The sequence below is a fragment of the Rhinolophus ferrumequinum genome, chromosome 9 (genome assembly GCF_004115265.2).
Source record: "Rhinolophus ferrumequinum isolate MPI-CBG mRhiFer1 chromosome 9, mRhiFer1_v1.p, whole genome shotgun sequence".
NCBI lineage: Eukaryota > Metazoa > Chordata > Mammalia > Chiroptera > Rhinolophidae > Rhinolophus > Rhinolophus ferrumequinum.
Genome location: NC_046292.1, coordinates 8,327,563 through 8,348,477, shown reverse-complemented (window position 1 = coordinate 8,348,477; position 20,915 = coordinate 8,327,563). Strand labels below are relative to the sequence as shown.

The following is a 20,915-nucleotide window of genomic DNA, read 5'->3' as shown; positions in this document are numbered from 1 at the left end:
AAAAGAACAGTATTAACAAACCTGGCACCTTTAAAGATTACAAAGTGATCAACTGTGTAATCCAGTAACAAATTAAGAAATTTTACAATACTGAAAAAAAAAAACATTTTAATTTGAATTTTATCTAGAAAAATTAAAATAAGTTTTAGTTTTTTAACTTAATAAAATGTATAACTGAAACCACATACCAATTTTCATAGCAAACAATTTTTTTATTAAATGTATTGAGATAACATTGGTTAATAACATTATATAAACAATTTTAACAATAATTAGTGCACAGTTGCAATTCTAACCAAAATTAATTGGGGGAGAATGCATAATATTCTGATAATTATGACTGCAAAATATAACTTCTGCTAGGTTTCATTTAGTTTTTGCAGAACAAGAATAAAAACGATCTTTTTTGCAAATATACTAGAAAACTTCATCAATTTTTCCCAAGAGTCTCTCTTAATCCTTTGATATTCATACAATAACTCTTGCGTCATCATTCTTGAGAGTTACTTTCAGATTGGAATTTGTGAGTGCCTTTGCTTGCAACTCTGGAAGTTTAGTATCACTTGGATTGGCTTCAAGAAAACCTAAATCTTTTACAAGATTTCTATTCTATTTCACCCAGCAACTCATTTGCATTCTACTTGCATTTTACTGTAATATAAACACCCCAAAATAAGGAAAGGACTGACTGACATCAACATGCTATTGTTGAATGATTAGGGGTGCCTGAATGGGGACTAATTTTATAAGTGGTCACTCGATAGAGAATATTTTTATTCCATCACAATTCTTGCTTCCTTACCAATCCAAGTGACTGCAGAACTCCTACATAATTGCTAACGTCTACTGAGTGTGGCAGGCATTGTCCTAATTTTAATGTATTAACTCAAGTATTCCTCTCAACAACCCTATGACATAGGTACTATTATTATCCCATCTTAAGGATGAGGAAGCACAGAGTGGTTAGGGAACTTATCCAAGGTCACACAGCCAGAAAATTACAGAATAGAATATAAACCCAGACATACTGTTCCAGAGCCCGTTTTCATTCAAAAGGTAAACTCTCTCTCAGTAATATTTATAACGAATTCCCTGAAAATAAGAAACCCCCATTTCTAGAACAGAAGTTCTCACACTTTAGTAAACGTAAGAATCACCTGAGGTGCTTGTTAAAAATGCAGCTTGGCTCTTCTGATTTAGTAGGCCTGGGCCCACCTGACCTCCCCACCACCACCCCAAGGTCATCCTGATACTAGTGGCCACACTTTAAGATGGATCTCTACACTTCCTACCCTGCCTCTTCCTGGGCAAAGAGACCCAAACTCAAGGGCTCTCTGTTCTCAAGTCCCAAACAATGTACACTAAGAACTGCCTCCGTCTCCTTTGTACCACGTACCAGCTTTGACTTCAAATGGTAATTCCAGTTCTTTCAAGGCATCTTTCTTTAATGGCAAGTTTTCTAATTCAACAGCACCTAAAAAATAAAAACATCATAAAATGTTCATCCCACAAATGCAGTAAGGTGCCTACTGTGTGCAAATCATTGAAAGTTCAAGGGAAAGTTCTACATCTAGACCCAGGCTATTAAAAGCCATAGGAAGCACTACCACCCGCCTATGTGCTTTGTCTACACTAATTTCCTGACCACCTCACTCTGACATGTAAATAGCAGCTGAAGTCTGCCCTCAGATGAAGAGCTTTTAGGCAGGGATCTAACTTTTTCTGTAATGAGCCAGATAATGAACATTTTAGGCTTTATGGGGGTCTGTTGTACATTCTCCTTTTGTTTTTATTTTTCACAGGCCTTTAAAAATGGAAAAGCCATTCTCAGCTTGCAGCTGGGATATGGCTGCCGGCCAGTTTGCAGACCCCTAGTTTAGTGTAACGTTGACCAGAGGGCCATTAACATTTGAATCGCCTGGGATGAAATGCAGGCACCTGGGCCCCTGCCCAGACAGCTCTGGGATTGAAACACAGAAATTCGCAATTTCTAACAAGCTCCTCCTACCCACCCACCCCCACCCCCCACCCAGAAATGGGCGTACAGCACACCACAACTGAGAGGCGGTAAGAGTTAAATAAAGTCGGTCAGCAAAAGGAATTACACTCTCTCCTCTGGACAGACCAGCTCCGCTGTGTTTGCTTTTGCATCTCCATTTGCAGGTGTAATAACCCGTAAGAAAGCAAAGGAATGAACAGGACTGCACTGTAGGTCCTTTTCAGACCCAGCTGGTACAATGACTTAAATCCAAAAGGGCAAGATGTCTCCAAAGCAGTTTAAAGGAACAGTCGAGAGGATGTAGCTAGATCTCTCTCCCAGCTGTGGACGTTATCCATTCACAATAGACACCAATCCCTACCCTGTTGCATGTACTGTGCTGGCCACTGGGAACACAAAAAAGGAGGCAGGTTCCCATCCTCAAAGAGCTGGGGAGATAGCCGTCGTTTTACAAAACTCCTTGCACCACATAAGGCAATTTCTGGGCCACTGAACTCTGTCTGAGGTACACATTTTCAAGAACACCCACAACTATTAACTGGTAAGAGGACCCAGAAGAACGGCAAGCAAGCCTTTTCCTCCAAAGACAAACTAAGGCAAAAAACTGGAGTCTTTTTCCCTTTAAATGACTGATCAAGACTTCTGCGTTATTGGCTTCTAAAGAAGTATTCAAATCTAGCAATTTGGCAGATTCTGAGCAAATGCAGTGAACTTATTTTTCAGACTTTTGTGGGAGCATCTGTCCACATGGGAGACCACATACCTTAAGACTAACCAAAAGGAGTGAAGAGCCCCAGAGAGCCCGGGAACAACCATTTCCACATTTGAGGAGAAAATGATCGAAGGACAAAATAATCATGAAACATGTTCCTTTTCAGGTGAAACTGACTTAAAGGGAGGAGAGTGTATCATTTCTTCTTCTCTTGAAGAGCAACATTTGCAATATGAATCATTTGCCCTATTTTTCAGCACCATATCTGTCACAAAGGCAGACAGCCCTAGGTTTCCTTGGCTGCAGTACAGCTTAGAGAAGCGGAAGGAATTGTAGGCGATCCACACTATGAAAAATTAAAGAAGCTGAGGCACAGAGAGTGAAGGAGGTGGTCTGGAAAGGAGAGGACACGGGGGGAGAAGGAGAACAAACTGCAGCCAAAACAAAAACAACTCTGGCAGAACAGCAGCAGCCATGGCTCAAGACAGAAGATCTGCTACCTCCCCACCCACTCAAATACACACCCACCACTGGCCCTGCTGGGAAATGTGCCTCCAGGGGGCCAGGCCCTAAAGTACCAGCGGAGCTGAGTATTTTATAACTGATATGTTGCTCATTTATTTCCAGGTGGATAATTTGCAGGCTTAGTCATGGATGTCTGTCTCATCCAAAAATTCCTCATCTTAGATTAGCAAGAAATCTAGTCACTAGGACAGGGGTGAATATAGAGATTGGTCTTTTTTAGGTAATCACTAATGACTACTGTATCTGTCCCATGGGCTCTAGGTTAAAGGGCCAACTTTTTAGAGCTTACGAAAAGAAAACGGAGAGAAATCTAAGTTTTGAGTTACAGACATGCCCACAGCCCAAGTTCAGACTCCTTGACGTGGCACTGGCAGCTGCTACCTTCTGGCCCGAACATGCCCTGCGAGCTTTCAGCCTTCTGCCTCCGCTTCATTCTGCCCGGACTGTGATGACCCATCTGCACCCCTATCACAATCCTGCTAAGGTAAGACCCACTCGAAAGCTACCTCCATAACAGCTTTGCCAGGGTCCTACCGACAGGAGGACTGGCTCCCGCCCTTTGCCCAGAGCTGCATTCCGCCCACATCACCCGTGTAACACTTGACATATAACAAAACATATACTGCTTTGCATGACTGTGCCTTTCTCTCTCCCCAACAGTGTAACAGTTAGCTCTTAAGAGCAAGGACTCTAGAGATGAAGGTGGAACAGCAGGAGTAGTAACAACAGCTCTCACTCAGTGAGATCTCACTATGTGCCAAGCATACGCATCATCGCATTTAATCGCGACGTTATGAGGAAATACAATTCTCTGCTCCATTTTGAGATGAGAAAAATGAGGCTTAGAGGACAACCAGTTTGCTTAAAACTCACAGAGCTGGTAAATGCTAGAGGTCCGATCTGTAGGATCTCAGGTGGCAAGAAGGAGAGGAGGTGAAGAAGAAGCTTAAGCAACTTGCTCACAAACAGCTTTTTAAGTAGTGAAACTTAAAAAGTTTGCGCCTGAACTTAGTATCTTCTACTAGCTCCCTTTTTTTTATCACTCCATAACACAGTCTTACCCAAAGCAGGTACTCAGGGAGTGTTTGTTGAATTACTGAATAATTGAAATTTTATACCAGTGCCATCTCTGTTCTTCAACTATTCATATGCTAACTTTGCATTTTTATTACTTTTAGCACGTGTATAATCTACCCTTCAAGTCCAACCCACCAGCCAATCGTTGACTGAGGACCCACTATGTGCCAAGAACAGTTGTAAGCTCTTTGACCTCCATTAATGTGTTTAGTCCTCAGAACCTTATGAGCTAGTAGTATCTCCAATTTACAGAAATGGAGACTGGAAGCATGAAGAATTTGAGTAATTTGCCCAAGTTACTGGTAAATGGAGGAACCAGATTCACACCCAGTCTGGCTACAAAACCCATACTTTTGACCACTATTTCAGTCTCCTTCACATCTCCCAGAGCATCTAGAACAGTAAATATTTGCAGATAGATTGAAATAACATTCTTGGTCCGGCCCGGTGCCTCAGGTGGTTGAAGCGCCGTGCTCCTAACGCCCAGGTCACCAGTTCGATTCCCACGTGGGCCAGTGAGCTGCGCCCTCTACAGCTAAGATTGTGAACAACGGCTCTCCCTGGAGCTGGGCTGCCGGAAGCAGCCAGAGGTCGGCGTGAGCTGCTGTGTGCTGCCAGTGGGCTACTGTGTGCTGCCAGCGTGAGTGGCCAGCAGCCATCATGAGTGGCCGGCCAGCAGCCGGCGAGAGCTGCCGTTGAGCTGCTGTGAACGGCCAACCGACGACCAGCAACCAACTGCCTCAGCCGGGGGAGCGCAAGGCTCATAACACCAGCATGGGCCAGGGAGCTGTGTCCTACACAACTAGACTGAGAAACAACGGCTTGAACAGGGGTGTGGGCGGGGAGGCGGAAGAAAGGGATAAAAAAAAGAAAGGAAATAACATTCTTATTCCTATCTAGTACCCTCCACCCCAGACACTGCTTAACTGGAACTACGTCATCAAGATCAATAAACAGTGACAACTTCTTGGTACACCGTGACGCTCCAACACTTTTCTGGCCAAGCACCGCCGTGTGCTTTGGATCCATAGGATGGGACACCACACTAACAGTGGTTATGAAAGAAAAAGCATCTTTCTGTTCTGCAGAGAAACATTCCTCAAATACCACCGGTTTGTTATAAGCCCTAGAGAATTTTTGTTTAAGGAAATAAGCATAGAAAAGCAGTGTAAGGCATCAGAGACGCACACCATTGTGGTTACAAGATGCATTCTGTCTAAAATTGCTGAGATTAGAAATCTGTTATCAGTATAGGCTCCATAAAATCAGGTACCACAAATCTCTACTTATTCACTTTGTCCGCAAACCTCCTCTCACTATTCCACTCTTGAGAGAGCCAGCTCTTTTATTAGCAAGGCTCTGGTTTGGTTCTCTTCCTGGGCCCTGTCACCTGCCCTGTACAACTTGGCTGGCTTCACAGTGTGGATGAGAACCTCCATAAATGACCAAAGAGGTGAACTTGACACGACTGTTGTACTTTGAACACATCCTCTTCCTTGACAGACTAGACACTTTCGCTTTGCACTTAGCAGCTTCCTTCTAAGGACAGGAGGAAAAGCAAGAGGAGGAGATTAGGAAAGAACCTACTTCTGTTTCCAGTGAAGGCACAGGAGTGGGACGGGTGACCACGATAGTTCCCCACGGCCTACTGCTGCCACAGTCATTTTACTGGTTTGGTTTACGTAGATGGGTCAGAAAAACCTAGAAAGCCACACTTCTGGGGACAGCGAAACCCCTGGAACCCTATTCTTAGACTACTGCTCTGTCTATCACTGCTGTCTTCACTAACCCGTTCTGGTCCCTCTGGCAAAACTCACGCTCCAGGAAGCTGAGGTTTCCACCATATTGGAGGTCTCCTTCCCACTTTCTGTGACTCTACATGCTTGCAGACTGGCTTTATCTCCTTTCTCTAAATTGTTAAAGCGTTCCATTTTGAGTTGGGCAAAGAGAACTTAAAACAAGGAGAAGGAGAAAAAAGCAGTTTTCCGATCCCCACACCAAATCAGTGGACTGCATTTACCGAGTATCGGCCTATAGGGGCTGAAATGTCTCAAGCTTCCGGTACTTTACTACTTACTAAGCGAGACGAGACCTGAGAAATTCTGTCAAAGACCTCAAAATAACAAACTTCAAAACATCTACCAGGTGTGTATGATATGCCAGCAGAAGGGCTTCAAATGTCACTCCATCTGATCCTTACCGCACCCCTGGAGACGTACAGTACCCTCTTTTTCTAAAGAAACTGAGGCTCCAAATTTCAGTGACTTGTTTGCGTAGCTAATAAGTAACGCAACAGGAGTTGAAGCCAAAGCCAATGCCATTGTCACTCCATCATGACTGCTTCATAAAGCTAAAAAGTTAATTAGGGTAAAGCAGCCACCAGCAGCTTCGTCTTATATATATATATTTAATAGGTCCCTAAAATCTACAGCAATACAGCTGCATACTTAAGTTACCCTGTAATAACTGGCGTCATACGGGAGAACCTATTTCCTTTTACAGATATTTAGTGCAGCGCCATCTAGGGAAATGTTTTATTTCTCAATACAACAAAAGAATATAAAAAACAGAAATGCCACCTGCAAAGCCATACTTTACCAAAAAGAGATATACGTACTCACCTTTCAGAAGCGCAACAGAGAGCTGGTCAGTGTTCAGATTATTGACGTACTTCCCCAGATAGGTATTGAGAACCCAGGCTACGAGCCCTTCCAACATGACTATATCCTCAAGACAAGGTGTTTAAAAATCATGGATCATTCTTTCTTTTTCTCTCTCATGGTCACTGAAAAATCTATGAAAGAAAAAAAAAAAGGAAATCAACAGAAAAACCAGATGACTTTCTAAGCTGATTTCCTACTCTTCCTTCCCTGAAGGTAGACGAACGAAAAGCACACATTTAAGATGGGGTGAGAAGCGCTGTAAGATGCCGATAGTAAATGGAGACTCAAACCAATTCATCCACATTGTGATGAGGCTACAAAGACTAGTCACATAGATTCAGCAAACATTACAGATAACCCAAAGTTGCTTCACTTTTCAATGTAACTGGTCATCAAGCTGTTTGCTTTTAGTGACTCACCTTGGGACTAGATTGCCCCGATCAGGTTCTCATCCAGGTGTTATTTGGCAAGTCTAGAGACACTTTATCATGACTGGGAAGTTATTCCTGGTATCTTGTGGGTTATGGAAGAGATTATGGAAGCTGCTAAACATCCTACAATGCACAAGCTAGCTCCCCACAGCAAAGAATCATCTAGCCCAGTCTAGATAAGGAAAGAACCCACTGCTGTTTCCAGCGAAGGGACAGGAACCCATGCCTAAACAACCCTGTCCTAGATTGAGGCAAAAATGCCTTAAGAGATTTTATCAATGAACTTCATATTCTGCAATGATCCTCTTTAAGCCTTCCCTAACTCAATTTTGCAAGTTTGTTCATCGAAATCATTTGTACAATAATATAAATGGAAAGGAGAAGGCAGTGGTTTATGACTGTTCTTCTATGTCCTGGAGCTCTATTACTGGTACCTGGGCACTAGATGATGCTGATACAATGAACTATGTTAGTCCGTAATCACAAACACCAGAAATCCTCTGGTTCCAGGTACAGTGTTTACATTCAGTACTTAATTACGACTGCCTATTACAATACTGGTGTCTGTCAGCGTGACAAAAAAATATCCTGATTACTTTTAGCATTACAAAAAGCTAGCATAAGGGAACTTGAGACACAAAAGTTTAAATGGGTCCCGAGGTCCCTCAGCTAGTAGGTCCCAGTTAGAAGCGAGCTCCAAATCTTGCTCTGAGCCAAGCACGTCAGACACCAGCACACCATGCTGGACACCAGATTCGCTATGGCAGGCGTCCCACTTGGAACCAGCCCTTTCAAGATCCTTTCCAAGCACTGTGCCCCTCCTCCAATGATTCATCTTAGTGCCAGAAGATACACTTATCCCAACTGAGAGGCTGCCACACCCAACCAAGACCCAAAACACAAGGCCCTGTGAGAATTAACTCAACCTCCACAGAAGATGGATTATTTGCCAACAGTGTCTTGCACTTCCAGATGAGATTAACTTTTATTTGTCAACAATGACAATAAAAATAAATAAGTAAAACAGCATTTAGTTAAATACTAACTTCTTTCCAAAGATTTTTTTTTTTAAAGCTCCATTTTGTATAAAACCAGGAATCTGTTAAAGATTATTGGGTATATTTACTTAAAGAGATGACAAGAACAAATTTTTAAAAATAAAAAATCTTTCAAGTCTGAGTAAAAGAAACCTTTATTTTAACTTTAAACAAGTAAATCTGTGAAAACAAAATGTGAAGCTCACTGATCTAGTCTTACTATGCAGACTCCAGATACACTTAGGCAAAGCGCCAAAGTCAGAGTCTCTTTATTTTTGAAGTTACTGCCATTGATTTCAGCCCTAAATGCCAATAAACTCTCTCTAAAATACCAACTACAAATGCTCTCCCAGCACAAGATCAGGCCCTACTCTACTCACCCTGAAGTGGGAGAATGAAAAGCACAGCTTAAAAGATGGGGAGAGAAGCACTGTAAAATGTGCTGGTTAGTAAACTGAGACCCAAGCCAGAAAGCATTAGCTCCGCTAAGCATCTAGACCAGGCTTGAAGCCACTTCACGTTTTCTCTTAAGGGACCCGGTGTCCGGAAGGGCCGCCAGACTGGACAGAATCCCAAAGTGTTTACACTCTGGTTCATCAGGGTTTCTAGGCAGCTGCCTAGCACTAACCCCCAGCTGGCCTCCCCTAATCGGTGAGGCAGGTGACACTGGGGATCAGTGCTCAGCCCTCGGGCAGACAGAGAGTCGGACATGACCTTGAGCCAGGCCCCTCCCTCAAGGGGCGGCCAGAGCCTGGAGTAGGAAGGACTGGCTACTGCACCCAGCGCCCCTCCCAGAGGCTCCAAGGGCTTAGCGCTGCCCGCGCACGGGAAGCCTGGAGATAGGGGGCTGGAGGCGGGCGGGTGTCAGGCCGGGGTCCCAAAGGAACGAGAATGCCCGGGAGACGAGGCTCCTACAACCATCCTGCAGCCCCCTCTGCTCTCAGAACCCAAAGCTCCGCTCCAGGGGACGCAGACCCCACCTCCCAGTTAAAGCCTGGAGGAAAAGGCGCCGGGGGTCCCATACCTAAGAGGAGGGGCTCAATCAAGACATGATCCGGGGAAGCGAGGAGTAAAAACAGGTTTGAGGCCTGATGTGCTATCGCAGAGCGTGACCTCAAAAGGCTGGATAAAGGGGGAGGTTAAGACACTGAAGAACTGACTGGAGCTCTATTATTGGGCGTGAGGTTGGAGGGCTCGCACCCCGGTGTCCCGCATTGAGACCGGGGGTCAGGAGGGAAGAAGTGGGCTGACACCCCCCGACACCCCAGGGTGCCATGCTGCCGGGGCCCTGGAAAGGGTGCTGGCTCCGAAGGTGGACCGGACTCCCCAGGACACGGACGCAGGGAACCCGGAAAGCTCAGGCAGCCCGAGCCTGTGGCTGGGGTGCCCGCGGGGGCTCGGATGCAGGGTCCCGGTGACGGCGGCCGGCTCGGTGCCGTCAGAGCCTCGGACGCTCCGCAGCTCCCAGAAGGAGTTCAGACCGCCCAAGGGCCGGACACCGGCGTCCCGGGCTCCCAGCGCCGCGCTCCCTGCGGGCGGGCCCCAACCCAGGTCTGAGGCGGAGCCGGAGCGGCCGACAGCCGACCCATGCCCACCCTGCGGTCCCCCGCCCCGCCCGCCGCCCGGCACCGCCCGGTCTCAGCGCGTACCTGTCGGTGTCTCGGGCCGCCCGCCCTAGCCGGGTACTGCGCGGTGCTTCCTCCCCGCCGCTCCTCAATGGCGCTTCCAGCGGCGCTCCGGCCCGCTCCGACCCAACCAATCGAGCCGGCGACGCGCCGGCGCCTGGCCAGCCGAGCGCCGAGTCATCGAGGAGGCGCCCCCTGGCGCGGGCGGCCGCTGCTGCAGGCGACGGCAGTGCTTGCTACAAATGAGCCTGGCGCTGACAGTATTGGAACCCAGTATTCTTCCCTTTAAGTCGCCCTGCCTTCCATCTGGCCCACCCCCAGTCAGCTCTCCGCTTAGCAGCCACAGGAGTCTGTTGAAACATAATTCGGACTATGCCACTTCCCTGCTTCAAACGGCCTCTCCTGTATACTTAAAACCCACCTCTTTTCAAAGCTGATACCAAGATCCCACTGGATTTGGTCCATTCCTATTTCTGCCACTTGTTTCCCTGGCCCACTCTGCCCCAGCATCCTTCACTTCCTGCTGCAGGACCTTCCATTTGACATTCTCTCTACTTAGGATGCTTTCCCCCTAGACCACTGCTGTCCAATAGAAATATAATGCAAGCCACGTGATTTCAAATTTACTGAGTTGGTACATTTTTTTAAAAAGTGAAAAAAATAGTGAAATTAATAATATATTTTATTTAATCCAATATATCCTGAATATTATCATCTCAACCTGTAGCCAACAGAAAAAAATATATTAATGAGATATGTTGGGGGGTGACACAGCACATCTCAATTCAAACTAGTCACATTTCAAGTGCCCAATAGACTTATGTGGCTAATGGCTACCAAGCAGTTCTGGTAGCCTGAACTGGTAGCCCATATAATGGGCTCCTTCTTGCTTCAAATGTTCCACCTCCAGGAGGATTTCCCTGCTACCCTTTCTAAAGATCCTCTCATCTATCACGCTGTTGTATTTTCTTCACAGAACTTAATGCTACCTGAGATTATCTCACCCTTGCAAGTTCCCTGAAAGCAGAGATTTTATCTTTTTCACACGTTTCTTCAACACCTACCTGTTCCCTAGCACAGAAGAGACTCAATAAATGAATGAATGAACCAGAGTGAACAAATGAACAATTCATCTTGCATTATCACCGGAAGGACAGGAAGAACACCCCAGGCTCATAAAAAGTCCAAAAATGCAGGACAGGAGGGCAAGGTTGCAATAGTATATTTACCATGATAATTATCAACCCTCATAATGCTAAGCTAAGGGAGGTGATTGTGGGCTGACTCACTCCTAAGCAAAACCTGGCTTCCTCTGAGGTGGAATCAACGCATTAGAATCTCCATACTGGGTCCCCTTAAGGGCTGAGGTTTGGATAGAAAATCCCTGGACTCCACAAATGGGAAGCAGAAGGAAAGCAGCCCATCAGAGCTGAAGGATCCCAGAGTCCAGAGCTTCAGCACAGAGACACCTGGCTGTACTTGGGGAGCTTATTAAAAATGCAGATGCAAGGGAACCATGTATTCAACCACTATAGTGTTTGTGCCCTCAGTTTCTTATCAATCTAAACATACATTTACCATACAGTTCTCCCACCCCAAGGAATTTACCCAAGAGAAATGAAAGCACATGCATACACAGACTTACACACGAATGTCCATAGCAGCTTTATTTAAAAGAGCCCAAAACAGGAAATAATCAAAATGCCCATCAACTGGAGAATGCATAAACAGACTGCAACCTACCCATACAATGGAATACTACTCAACAATAAAAAGAAACAAACTACTGATATAGGCACCATCTTGGAGGAACCTCAAAAGTGTTAGCTTTGTGAAAAAAAAAGGCAGACCCCAAAAGACCACATACTGTAATGATTCCATTTCTATGGCATTCCAGAAAAGAACAAACTAGAATGGCACAAGCAGATCAATGGTGGCCAGGGGCTGGAGGTGGACGGCAGTGATGGTCATGAGGGAACTTTTCAGGGCAATGGAACTATTCTGGATCTGGATGATTGTGGTGGCCACAAGGCTTGTACACAGTTGTCAAAATTCATTGACATGTCCACTTAAAATGTATAAATTGTGTTTTCTGTAAATTTTTCCTTAGTAAAGCTGATATTTTAAAAATCCCTGCTCTCCAGGGGCTTACATAGCAGCAGGGGAGAAGAGACAGACAATAAACAAAGTCAGTGTCAAATATCAAGTGAACCAGATGGGTGTAGGAGCTAAAGAGAAAAATAATGCAGGGAAGCAAAGGAGACCAGGGAAGACCTCGATGAGAAGACCTGGCCCCCAGGGCTAATTCAGTGAGTCTGCAGGGGGACCCAGCTCCCAGGTGATGGGCTTGGAAATGCCAAGCTGGTCCAAAGCCCTCATTGTACAGAAGGTGGGAAAGGGGAAGGGACTTACTCCAGGTCATACAGAGAGACCATGGGACAATTCAGGTCTCTGCTACAAGCCCGAAACCGTCTCCAATATGGTCTCAGCTCTTCCTGCAACAGCTCACTGCCCTGAGTTATCTGTCTTCAACTATTAGAGAAAAAGTTACACCTGTTGTGGGGGAACCAGGGAACAGAGAGATCAAATGTTGGCCTGACCGAGGGGATAGGGTTGTGCTGGCCACAGGGAAGGACCTCTCTCGGTCCTCAACCAAGTTGTGACCCCCGAAGCTACAGGCTTCAGACATACAACAGGTGAGGGGCTGCAAGAGACGGGGGTCGTCCCTCGATTACCACTTGCACTAGACCTGGAGACGCATGTTCACTCAGAAGGGGCAAGTTTTCTGAGACAGGCAGATTTGAGGGACCCTGCTCAGGACTCCCCACCTGGCCTAGTGTGTGTATCACCCTCTAGAATCATCTAGACCAGAAGGGGTGCAGACAAGCCACCCAGGCTACTGCAGAAATGTTTCCTTTGGCCCACACTAATTAACTAATTTAATGCTTTAAAATTAAATTAGTTACAATATTTTAACAGCTGGAATTTACATGTAAAAATCTATATTTGGAGGTTCTCTAGAAAAATTGGAAGATTTGGCAACCGTGGAACCATGACACTTCCTACACTAACATTCATTCATTCACCTTTTATTGAGCACCTATTATATGCCTGATACTATTCTAAGGACTTGGGGCTACATCACTGAGCAAAATAAACAAATCTCTGTCCTATTGGAGCTTGTGTTCTACCAGGAGGAGTAGACAACAAGCAATGAATGTAACTGATGTGTAAACTATACAATATTTGAGGCGATGGGGGAGGTAGGGATCTCAGGGATAGGGGAGTTGCAATTTTAATTGTGCATTAATTTAATCAAATATTGAAGGCATTTACCTTTCCAGAGCAGCACTGTCCAATAAAAATATAATGCAAGCCACAGCCACATACATAATTTTCTGGCAGCCACATTGAAAAGAGTGAAAAGAAGCAGGTGAAATTAATGGTAATATTTTAACATAATCACTCCAAAATAGTATTTCAACGTGTAGTCAATATAACAATAGGTCCAGAGCCTCTTGTGAAAATGCAGGGCAGGGTTGCTACTGTCACCCTGTGGGGAAAAGGACAAAGGACAGACCACAGCTCACGAGCCAGCCCCTCGTCTTATAAATGGGGATTCTGAACTCCAGAGATGGACAGTGGCTGCTCCTAGTTCACACAGCAGGTCACTGATTTAGGTTTGCCCCAAGTAACCTCTCAACTCAACCTCCCAGCTTTCAGGAGGCTGCCCTGCTCCATGGCTTCTGAATATGGAGCTCCAGGCCGGGTGAGAAGTGAGAGAGAAAGAGAGAGAGCATTTCCCCTTTAAATCTACCCGTCAGTCAGTGACTCGCTTGTGGAATTCTAAGGAGCTGGTTATTGGGAGTTTCCCACAGTAAACAGACTATTCATCCTACTTAACTCCGTAGATAAGTATCACACCCAGCCAGCCCTGCCCTTCAGAGTCCTCGCCTGCAAAGCAGGGATAACGGGTGCCTTCACTATCTCCTGGGGCAACTACGCAGATAAAATAACCTAAGCTCAGTTTCCCAACTCTTAGACCAGGCCACGCTACAGAACTTTCCACACTCCCTGGTTCAGACCCGCCCATCCTTGGAAAACAAAACCTTACATTCTTTCCATGGCTTCTGAAGCCACCCTCCCTGGCCTCTTGTCCTGTCCTACCCCCAGGTTCAAAGGCTGACCTGTCCTCCCTTCACCAAGGCTGCTCAAAGTCCAGCTCCTCAGAAAAGCCTTCATCAACCCACCTTGCAAACTAGCAGCACCCCACCTTTTCTGTCCCCTATGTTGCTTTATTTTTCTTCTTAGCACTTACCACCACATGGCATAGCCTACAGGTGTTTCTTTACGTAGCACCTTCTAGCGTGTCAGCTCCAGCAGTGACCTGGTCTGTCCTGGACTCTGTGGTATCCCCAGCACCTACACACACAAAAAATAGTAGCTAATATTTATTGAGCATTTACTATGTGCCAGGCACAGTGCCGAGCATTTTACAGATAGAGTACCGCCCTTACTCTGAGGGAAATATTATTTTAACCTCATTTTACAGATGAGAGTGAGGCACAGAGAAGTTCATTAACTTGCCTGAGGTCACACAGACAAGAAGTGGTGAAGCCAGGGTTCACCCATGGGCAGTTGGGATACAAGCGCCCACAATTCCTGTGCTAGTCCATCAGAGTGCACCAGAACGATGAGTATATGGAAACTAGATAAAAGAGAAATCAAAAATTTGCTGCCTTCCCAACCCACCTTAGAGAAACCACTTGCTTGTAGATGGTTAAAGAAAACAAGGCAGGAGAGGTTGCACCTGGCCCATTTTGACTGGTTCCCCCATCAGGCCGGTGGCTACCTCCAGTTGCTACAAATTGACCTCCTGTGGTGTTGTGATTTATACAGGCATACCTCATTTTAGGGCGCTTTGCCTTATGGTGCTTCACAGATGTTACTTTTTTTTTTTTTACAAATTGAAATCAAGACCCTCCACCAGCAAAAAGATGACAGCTTGCTCTATCGCGGTGGTCTGGAACCAAACCCACAACATCCCTGAGGTATGCTTGTCATATGAAATATGTCTGGTCTTCTTCCTCTGTTCCTGGCTCACAGCTCCCAAAGCCCTTAGAATTTCCTAAGTGACAAGAGCACTGGGAGCAACTTTTGTTCTCCCAACTTATGTCCTCGTATCCTGAAATAGCTCCAGAGCCACAAAGCTGAAACCGGTGTCTGTTATTCATAACAAGCCCCTTTCAACCACACCTGAGCTTGTATTATTAATGGGTGACTTTGAAAGCCCCTACCCCCACGTCTGAGTTGGGGAGAGGGGCTAGAGTTTGAATCAATCACCAATAGCCAATGATTTGATCAACATGCTTATGCAATGAAGCCTCAAAACACCCAAAAACGTTCAGAGAGCTTCCAGGTTGTTGAATATGTGGAGGTGCACCCCGAGAGAGCATGGACCCTCCAGCCCCTCTCCCACATAAACCTTACCCTGTGCGTCTCTTCCATCCTGCTGCGTCTGAGTTATATTCTTTGCAATAAACTGGTAATCTAGTAAGTAAACTGTTTTTCCTGAGTTCTGTGAGCCGCTCTAGCAAATTCATCAAACCCAAGGAGGGGATCGTAGGAACCTCTGATTTGTAGACAATGGGTAAGAAGCGCAGGTGGCAACCTGGACTTGTGATTGGCATCTGAAGTGGAGACCGTCTTGTGGGTAGATAGTATCAGAATTAAGTTGTAGGACACCCCGCTGGTATTACAGAATTGCTTGGTGTGCAGAAAGAACCTCCACATTTGGTAACCAGAAGTGTCCAAAGTAGACGATTAAGAGCAGAGGACACACAGGAAGAGTTTTCCTTTACACCCGCTCACACCAAATCACCCATTATTACCCCTTTTGTACAGATGGGGAACCGCACCAGGGATTGTTGGACAAGAGAGGGAGTGGTGGCAGCAGAGCATGGCAAGGGGGTGGTTACAGGCAGAAGCCACTGGAAGGGGTGTGGAGAGGGGGAAATACACCATCCCTCGCTCTCCTCCCACCCCCCAGTCTCCTGCTAGTGCCTTCCCATGGCAACCCCTGCTGGAAGCCCAAGGGCAGGGTCTGGGTACTGGTCTGCAGAGAGCAGCCTCCCAGGGTACAGAGCTGGGCAGAGAGAGGAACTGGAGGGATGTGTGCAGAACAAGCTGCAAATTGCTGGTGTCTTGGCTTCCCCTCTGCCCTTCCCTAGCCAGCCCCCAATGTGGCCAGAGCAAGGGCGCTTCGGGAGGGACCACCCACCTCCTGATGGTGAGAGGGCATGAGAGCCAAGGACGAGACTAGCGTTCCTCACACCCCGCTCCCAACCCCCTCTCCCCTCCGCACCTGGAAACATCTTTCCAAAAGACAGATCTGGCCATGTCTCTCCCCCGGTTGCAACTTTTCAGTGAGTCCCTTTTCCCAGCGCTGACGCTGACCTTAGCAGGACAGCAGAAACCCGTTGGGCCTGGCCGCGCTCTCTCCCTCTCCCGGCGCCCCACCGGAACGTTGGGCTCCTCACTCAGGTCTGCAGACCTCTGCTCCAATCATCCCTCCAGGCCCTCCCCTGACCTCGAGCCAGAAGGGCCTCCGTGTCCACTTCATCTTCCTCGCCGTGTGCGCTTAGCTGTTCCTGTGTTTTCTCACTGTCTCTCTTCCCACCTACTTTTAGTAGCTGTTGCATCTCAGCACCAGAGCAGTGCCCTACGTGAAGAAAGCACAACAAACACTCGTCCCTTCAAACGCTGTGAGCTGGCATAATACGTTTGTGGTACTTAAAGCCGTGAAGCTGGTTGGGACCAGCAAGGAAGTCAGTAGGAAGTGAAGAGGCACCAAGAACAGAAAGGAGGAGGAACCCACGAAAGAGGCAGGAACCCTGAGATGGTAGGAGAGCCAGGGGAGGGGCTGGTCACTTGGGCCCAGCGCTGACCATGGAGGAAGCGAGTGGAGGCCTGAGATCCACCAGTGAATTTAGCAGCAGGCCCGGCAGCGGTGACCTGGACAACTGGAATTTTACTGGAGAGTTGGACGCAGCCTTACTGGAGTGAGTGAGCTCAAGATAAAGTGAAAGAAGATAAATTGGAGACAGTAAATATTGATAGACCACATTTCCTAAGTGCTTTTCCTGTTAATAACTGTTGGGAAATCTGACAGTAACCGGAAGGAGAATTGTTATCAAGAGGGTTTTGTTGTTCTTGTAGTGAAATACACGGACATAAAATTCACCGTCTTAACCATTCCTACGGGTGCAGTTCAGTGGCATTAAGTACAGTCACACTGTTGCTCAGCCATCGCCACCATCCATCTTCCTCTTTCATCTTACAAAACGGAACACTCTGTACCCGATCAACACTGACTCCCCACCCCTCACCTCCCACCCCCAGCCCCTGGCAACCACCATTCTACTTTCTGTCTTTATGAATTTGACGACTCTCAGTACCTCGTATAAGTGAAATCACACAGTATTTGTCTTTTTGTGACTGGCTTCTTTCACTCAGGATAACGTTTCATGGTTCATCCTTATTGTAGCATGTTCAGAATTTTTTTTTTTAGGGCTGAAGAATACTCCATTGTATGAATATACCATTGTTTGTGTATCCATTCATCCTTCAGTGGACACTTGGTGTGCTCCCACTTTTTAGCTATTGTGAATAATGCCGCAGTGAGCATTGGCGTACAAGTATCTGATTGCATCTCTGCTTTCAGTCCTTTGGGGTGTATACCCAGAAGTGGAGTTGCTGGATCATACGGTAATCCTGTTTTATTTTTTGAGAAACTGCCATACTATATTCCATAGCAGTTGCACGATTTTATATTCCCATCAACAGTGCACAAAGGTTCTGATTTCTCCACGTCTTCACCAACACTTACTTTTTTTATAGTAGGCATTCTAATGGTACGTGGTGGTACGCTGCTTTGTAAATGGGAAAACCATTAGTACGTTTACATGCAGACAGAAAAGGCCCAGAAAACGGGGCAGCTGATGCTAACAGAAAGAGAAAGGGTTGTCAGTGCAATGTCCTTACGTGAGGTGAGGTGAGGTGAGGTGGGCCGGAAACTAAGTTCCTGTGCAGAGAGGAGGGCATCTTTAACCAACAGCCTGGGTGCTTATCCACAGTCACAGGGGAGAGGGCTGAAGATCTGGGCACAGATGTAGGCAGGTGGGTACATGTAGGGGAGAGCCTGACCATGTTTTCTTGTGTTTATCTTCTCTGTGAAACAGGCAGCCACGTAACCAGCTGAAGGTAAGGGTGGCGCGAGGCCAGAGGCTTGAGAGAAGCGATGGTGTGAAATAGTCTACCTAGGAGTGTGGGAGAGTATGTGGTGGGGTTGGCAGGCTGGATAACAGCCCCCACAAAGACACCCGTATTCCAATCCCTGAAGTCTCTGACCATGCTACCTGGCAGGATCTTGAGACGGGGAGATGAGCCTGCATTACCTGGGTGGGTCCATCGTAATCACACATGTCCTCGCTGGGATGCAGAGGGAGATTTGACTACGGAAGACATTACACCACTGGCCATGACGATGGAGGAAAGGGCCACAAGTCAAGGAATGAAGATGCTTCTAGAAGCTGAAGGCAAGGAAATAGATTCTCCCCTAGGGCCTTCAGACACAGACTCTCTTCTAGAGCCTAACAGCCCTGGCAACACCTTGATTTTAGATTTCTTATCTCCAGAACAGTAAGAGAATAGAAAATAAATTTGTGTTGTTTTAAGCCACTAAGTCCGCAGCAATAGGAAACTAATACACCAGCAAGGGTGGAGGGGGACATACTGTGACTGCTGGGTGGCACCAAGGACCCCCTTAGTGTTTCATGATCGTGAAATTAAAGCGAGACCAGCCAGTATGGTTGACTGTTTTGGTCTTGTCCCATACAGGTGCACAGGGGCACAGGTGCAGGTGTGGCATGCACAGGACGTTGGATTTAACCAGAGTGAGAACAATAAAGCAGTAAGACCAGAGAGTTGAGGATGCATGCAAGGGATAAGACGATTGGCCATAGTCTTTCTGCCAGATAAGACAGGAGAGGATGAGGGACAGAGGGCTCCTAATGAGGGAGACAGACAGAAGTAGTGTTGGGGTTGGGGTTGGGGGTGGGGGTGAGGGAGAGTGGGATGCTTCAAATTGAGATGGTGGTTGTGGCTAACAGTAACGACATGTCTAGAGCAGGGCTCAGCAAACTACAGACCACAGGCCAAATCCACCTGCTGCATGTTGGGTCCAAGTTTTACTGGAATACAGTCATACTTGTGGTATAATAAGAAACCTATCTGGTCCTTCTCCCCAGTTCTTGGTACAGAGCTCCTAAAACCCTTGGAATTTCCTGAGTGATGAGAGTGTCTTCTGTCATTCACAAGGAGCCCCTTTTGAGCACACCTGTTTATGCTAATGAGGTGACTGAGCTGGTCACCAGGAAGATCAAATGATTAGAGTGGGAGCTCTCCATCTCACCTGAGGACCTCTGAGAAGACGAGGGGGCTGCAGATTAAGCTCCATAAAAACTCAAACAAATTGAGATTTGATGGTTGCTTAACAAGCCAGGAGGCTGGTACATCCCCATTCCCAGGGACAGAAGTTCCTACACTCAGGACCCTTCCGGACCTGGCCCTGTGCACCTCTGCATCTGGCTGTTCATCTGTATCCTTTATAACAAACCAGTAATGTAAGTAAACATTTCCCTGAGCTTTGTGAGCAGTTCTAACAAATGATCAAATGCCAAGCGGAGGTCATGGATAGCCGCCGATATGACAAAGGCACCGGTGACATCCTGGACTTGCGGCTGGTGTCAGAAGTGGGAGCAGTCTTGTGGGACTGAGCCCTTACCCTGTGGGATCTGACACCATCTTCAGGTGGTATCAGAATTGAGTTCAGTGTGTCAGACGCTTGGTCACCGTCTGCTGAGAACTGGGGAATTGCTCAGTGGGGCAGAAAACTTCCCACCCACTCTTGGACGTGTTGTTTGTGATGCATTGGCTTTCATGCGTCAGCTGCAGAGTTGAGTAGCTGTGACAGAAACACCCCGCACCCAAGCCTGAAATATGTATTCAGTGGCTTTTTACAGGAAAAGTTTGCCAATCCCTGGTCGAAGGTGAGTGGCTGAAACAGGGTAGAGGGCAGGGCTACGCGAGAAGAGTACAGGAAATCACCAACAATGAAAATTGTTCAGGGAGTGACAATGACACTTGGAAGGAGGGTGAGTGACCCAGGGGTTGGCTCAGTGAATTCAGCGGCCAGGGTCTCTCCAGGCCTTTACATGAACTCCCTTTGCCTGCAGCTTCCTCTCCACCCCTTATTCTGGAAATCTGCTATGCCTCAGGAACAGATCAGAGATAATTTCCAGAACCCTCCTCAACCCCCTGGCTGTGCCTAGGACCCTCCTCTGTAGGCCTGCTCACCCCTGCTTATCTGAGCACCCCGTGAGGGGTCTCATAGGCGTGACCCAGACTGGGGCCTCCTGGAGGCCAGAGCCTTGCTCGCCTGGTGAGGTGCTGGGCTGTATGTGAAAAAGCAGATATGCAGAGACTCCACCTTCACCCCAAGAACAGGCTGAGACCAACATGAAAGGGCATGTGATGAGGGCTACATGGAGGCCAGCTGGGTGCTTCTCGGCAGAAAGCTGCCATCTTACTGTTCACAGGCCAAAGGGAGCAGGCAGGTTCCCAGCAAGGGGCTGTTGTAATAGGGGTGCTTCCAGGGTCCAGCCAGAACATGGGCTTGTGAGACTCCAGTGGCCATGACCCCATCTCCCCCTGTACATCAGTGGTAGGCAGGCAGGACCATGGACAAACCCCAGCTCAGACCTCAAGCCAGAGCCAGGGGTCGATG

The 20,915-nt window shown here is 47.0% G+C and overlaps 1 protein-coding gene across 5 annotated transcripts in view; it reads right to left on the bottom strand.

The window, feature by feature from the left end:
- The window catches only part of VPS13D (vacuolar protein sorting 13 homolog D), a 233,615-nt gene extending 223,362 nt beyond the window's left edge, over positions 1-10,253 (bottom strand). For 2 of the 5 annotated variants that reach the window (XM_033114935.1, XM_033114937.1), the window contains exons 1-3: positions 10,094-10,243; positions 6,935-7,107; positions 1,397-1,474 (exon numbers count right to left, since the gene is read on the bottom strand). In XM_033114935.1, coding sequence (XP_032970826.1) covers positions 1,397-1,474; positions 6,935-7,031 — 175 coding nt within the window. In that variant the 5' untranslated portion in view covers positions 7,032-7,107; positions 10,094-10,243. Of the gene's footprint in view, positions 1-1,396; positions 1,475-6,934; positions 7,108-10,093 lie in introns of all 5 variants that reach the window. The other 3 variants (XM_033114934.1, XM_033114936.1, XR_004423896.1) reach the window with 2 other exon arrangements.
- Positions 10,254-20,915: the final 10,662 nt, after the last annotated feature.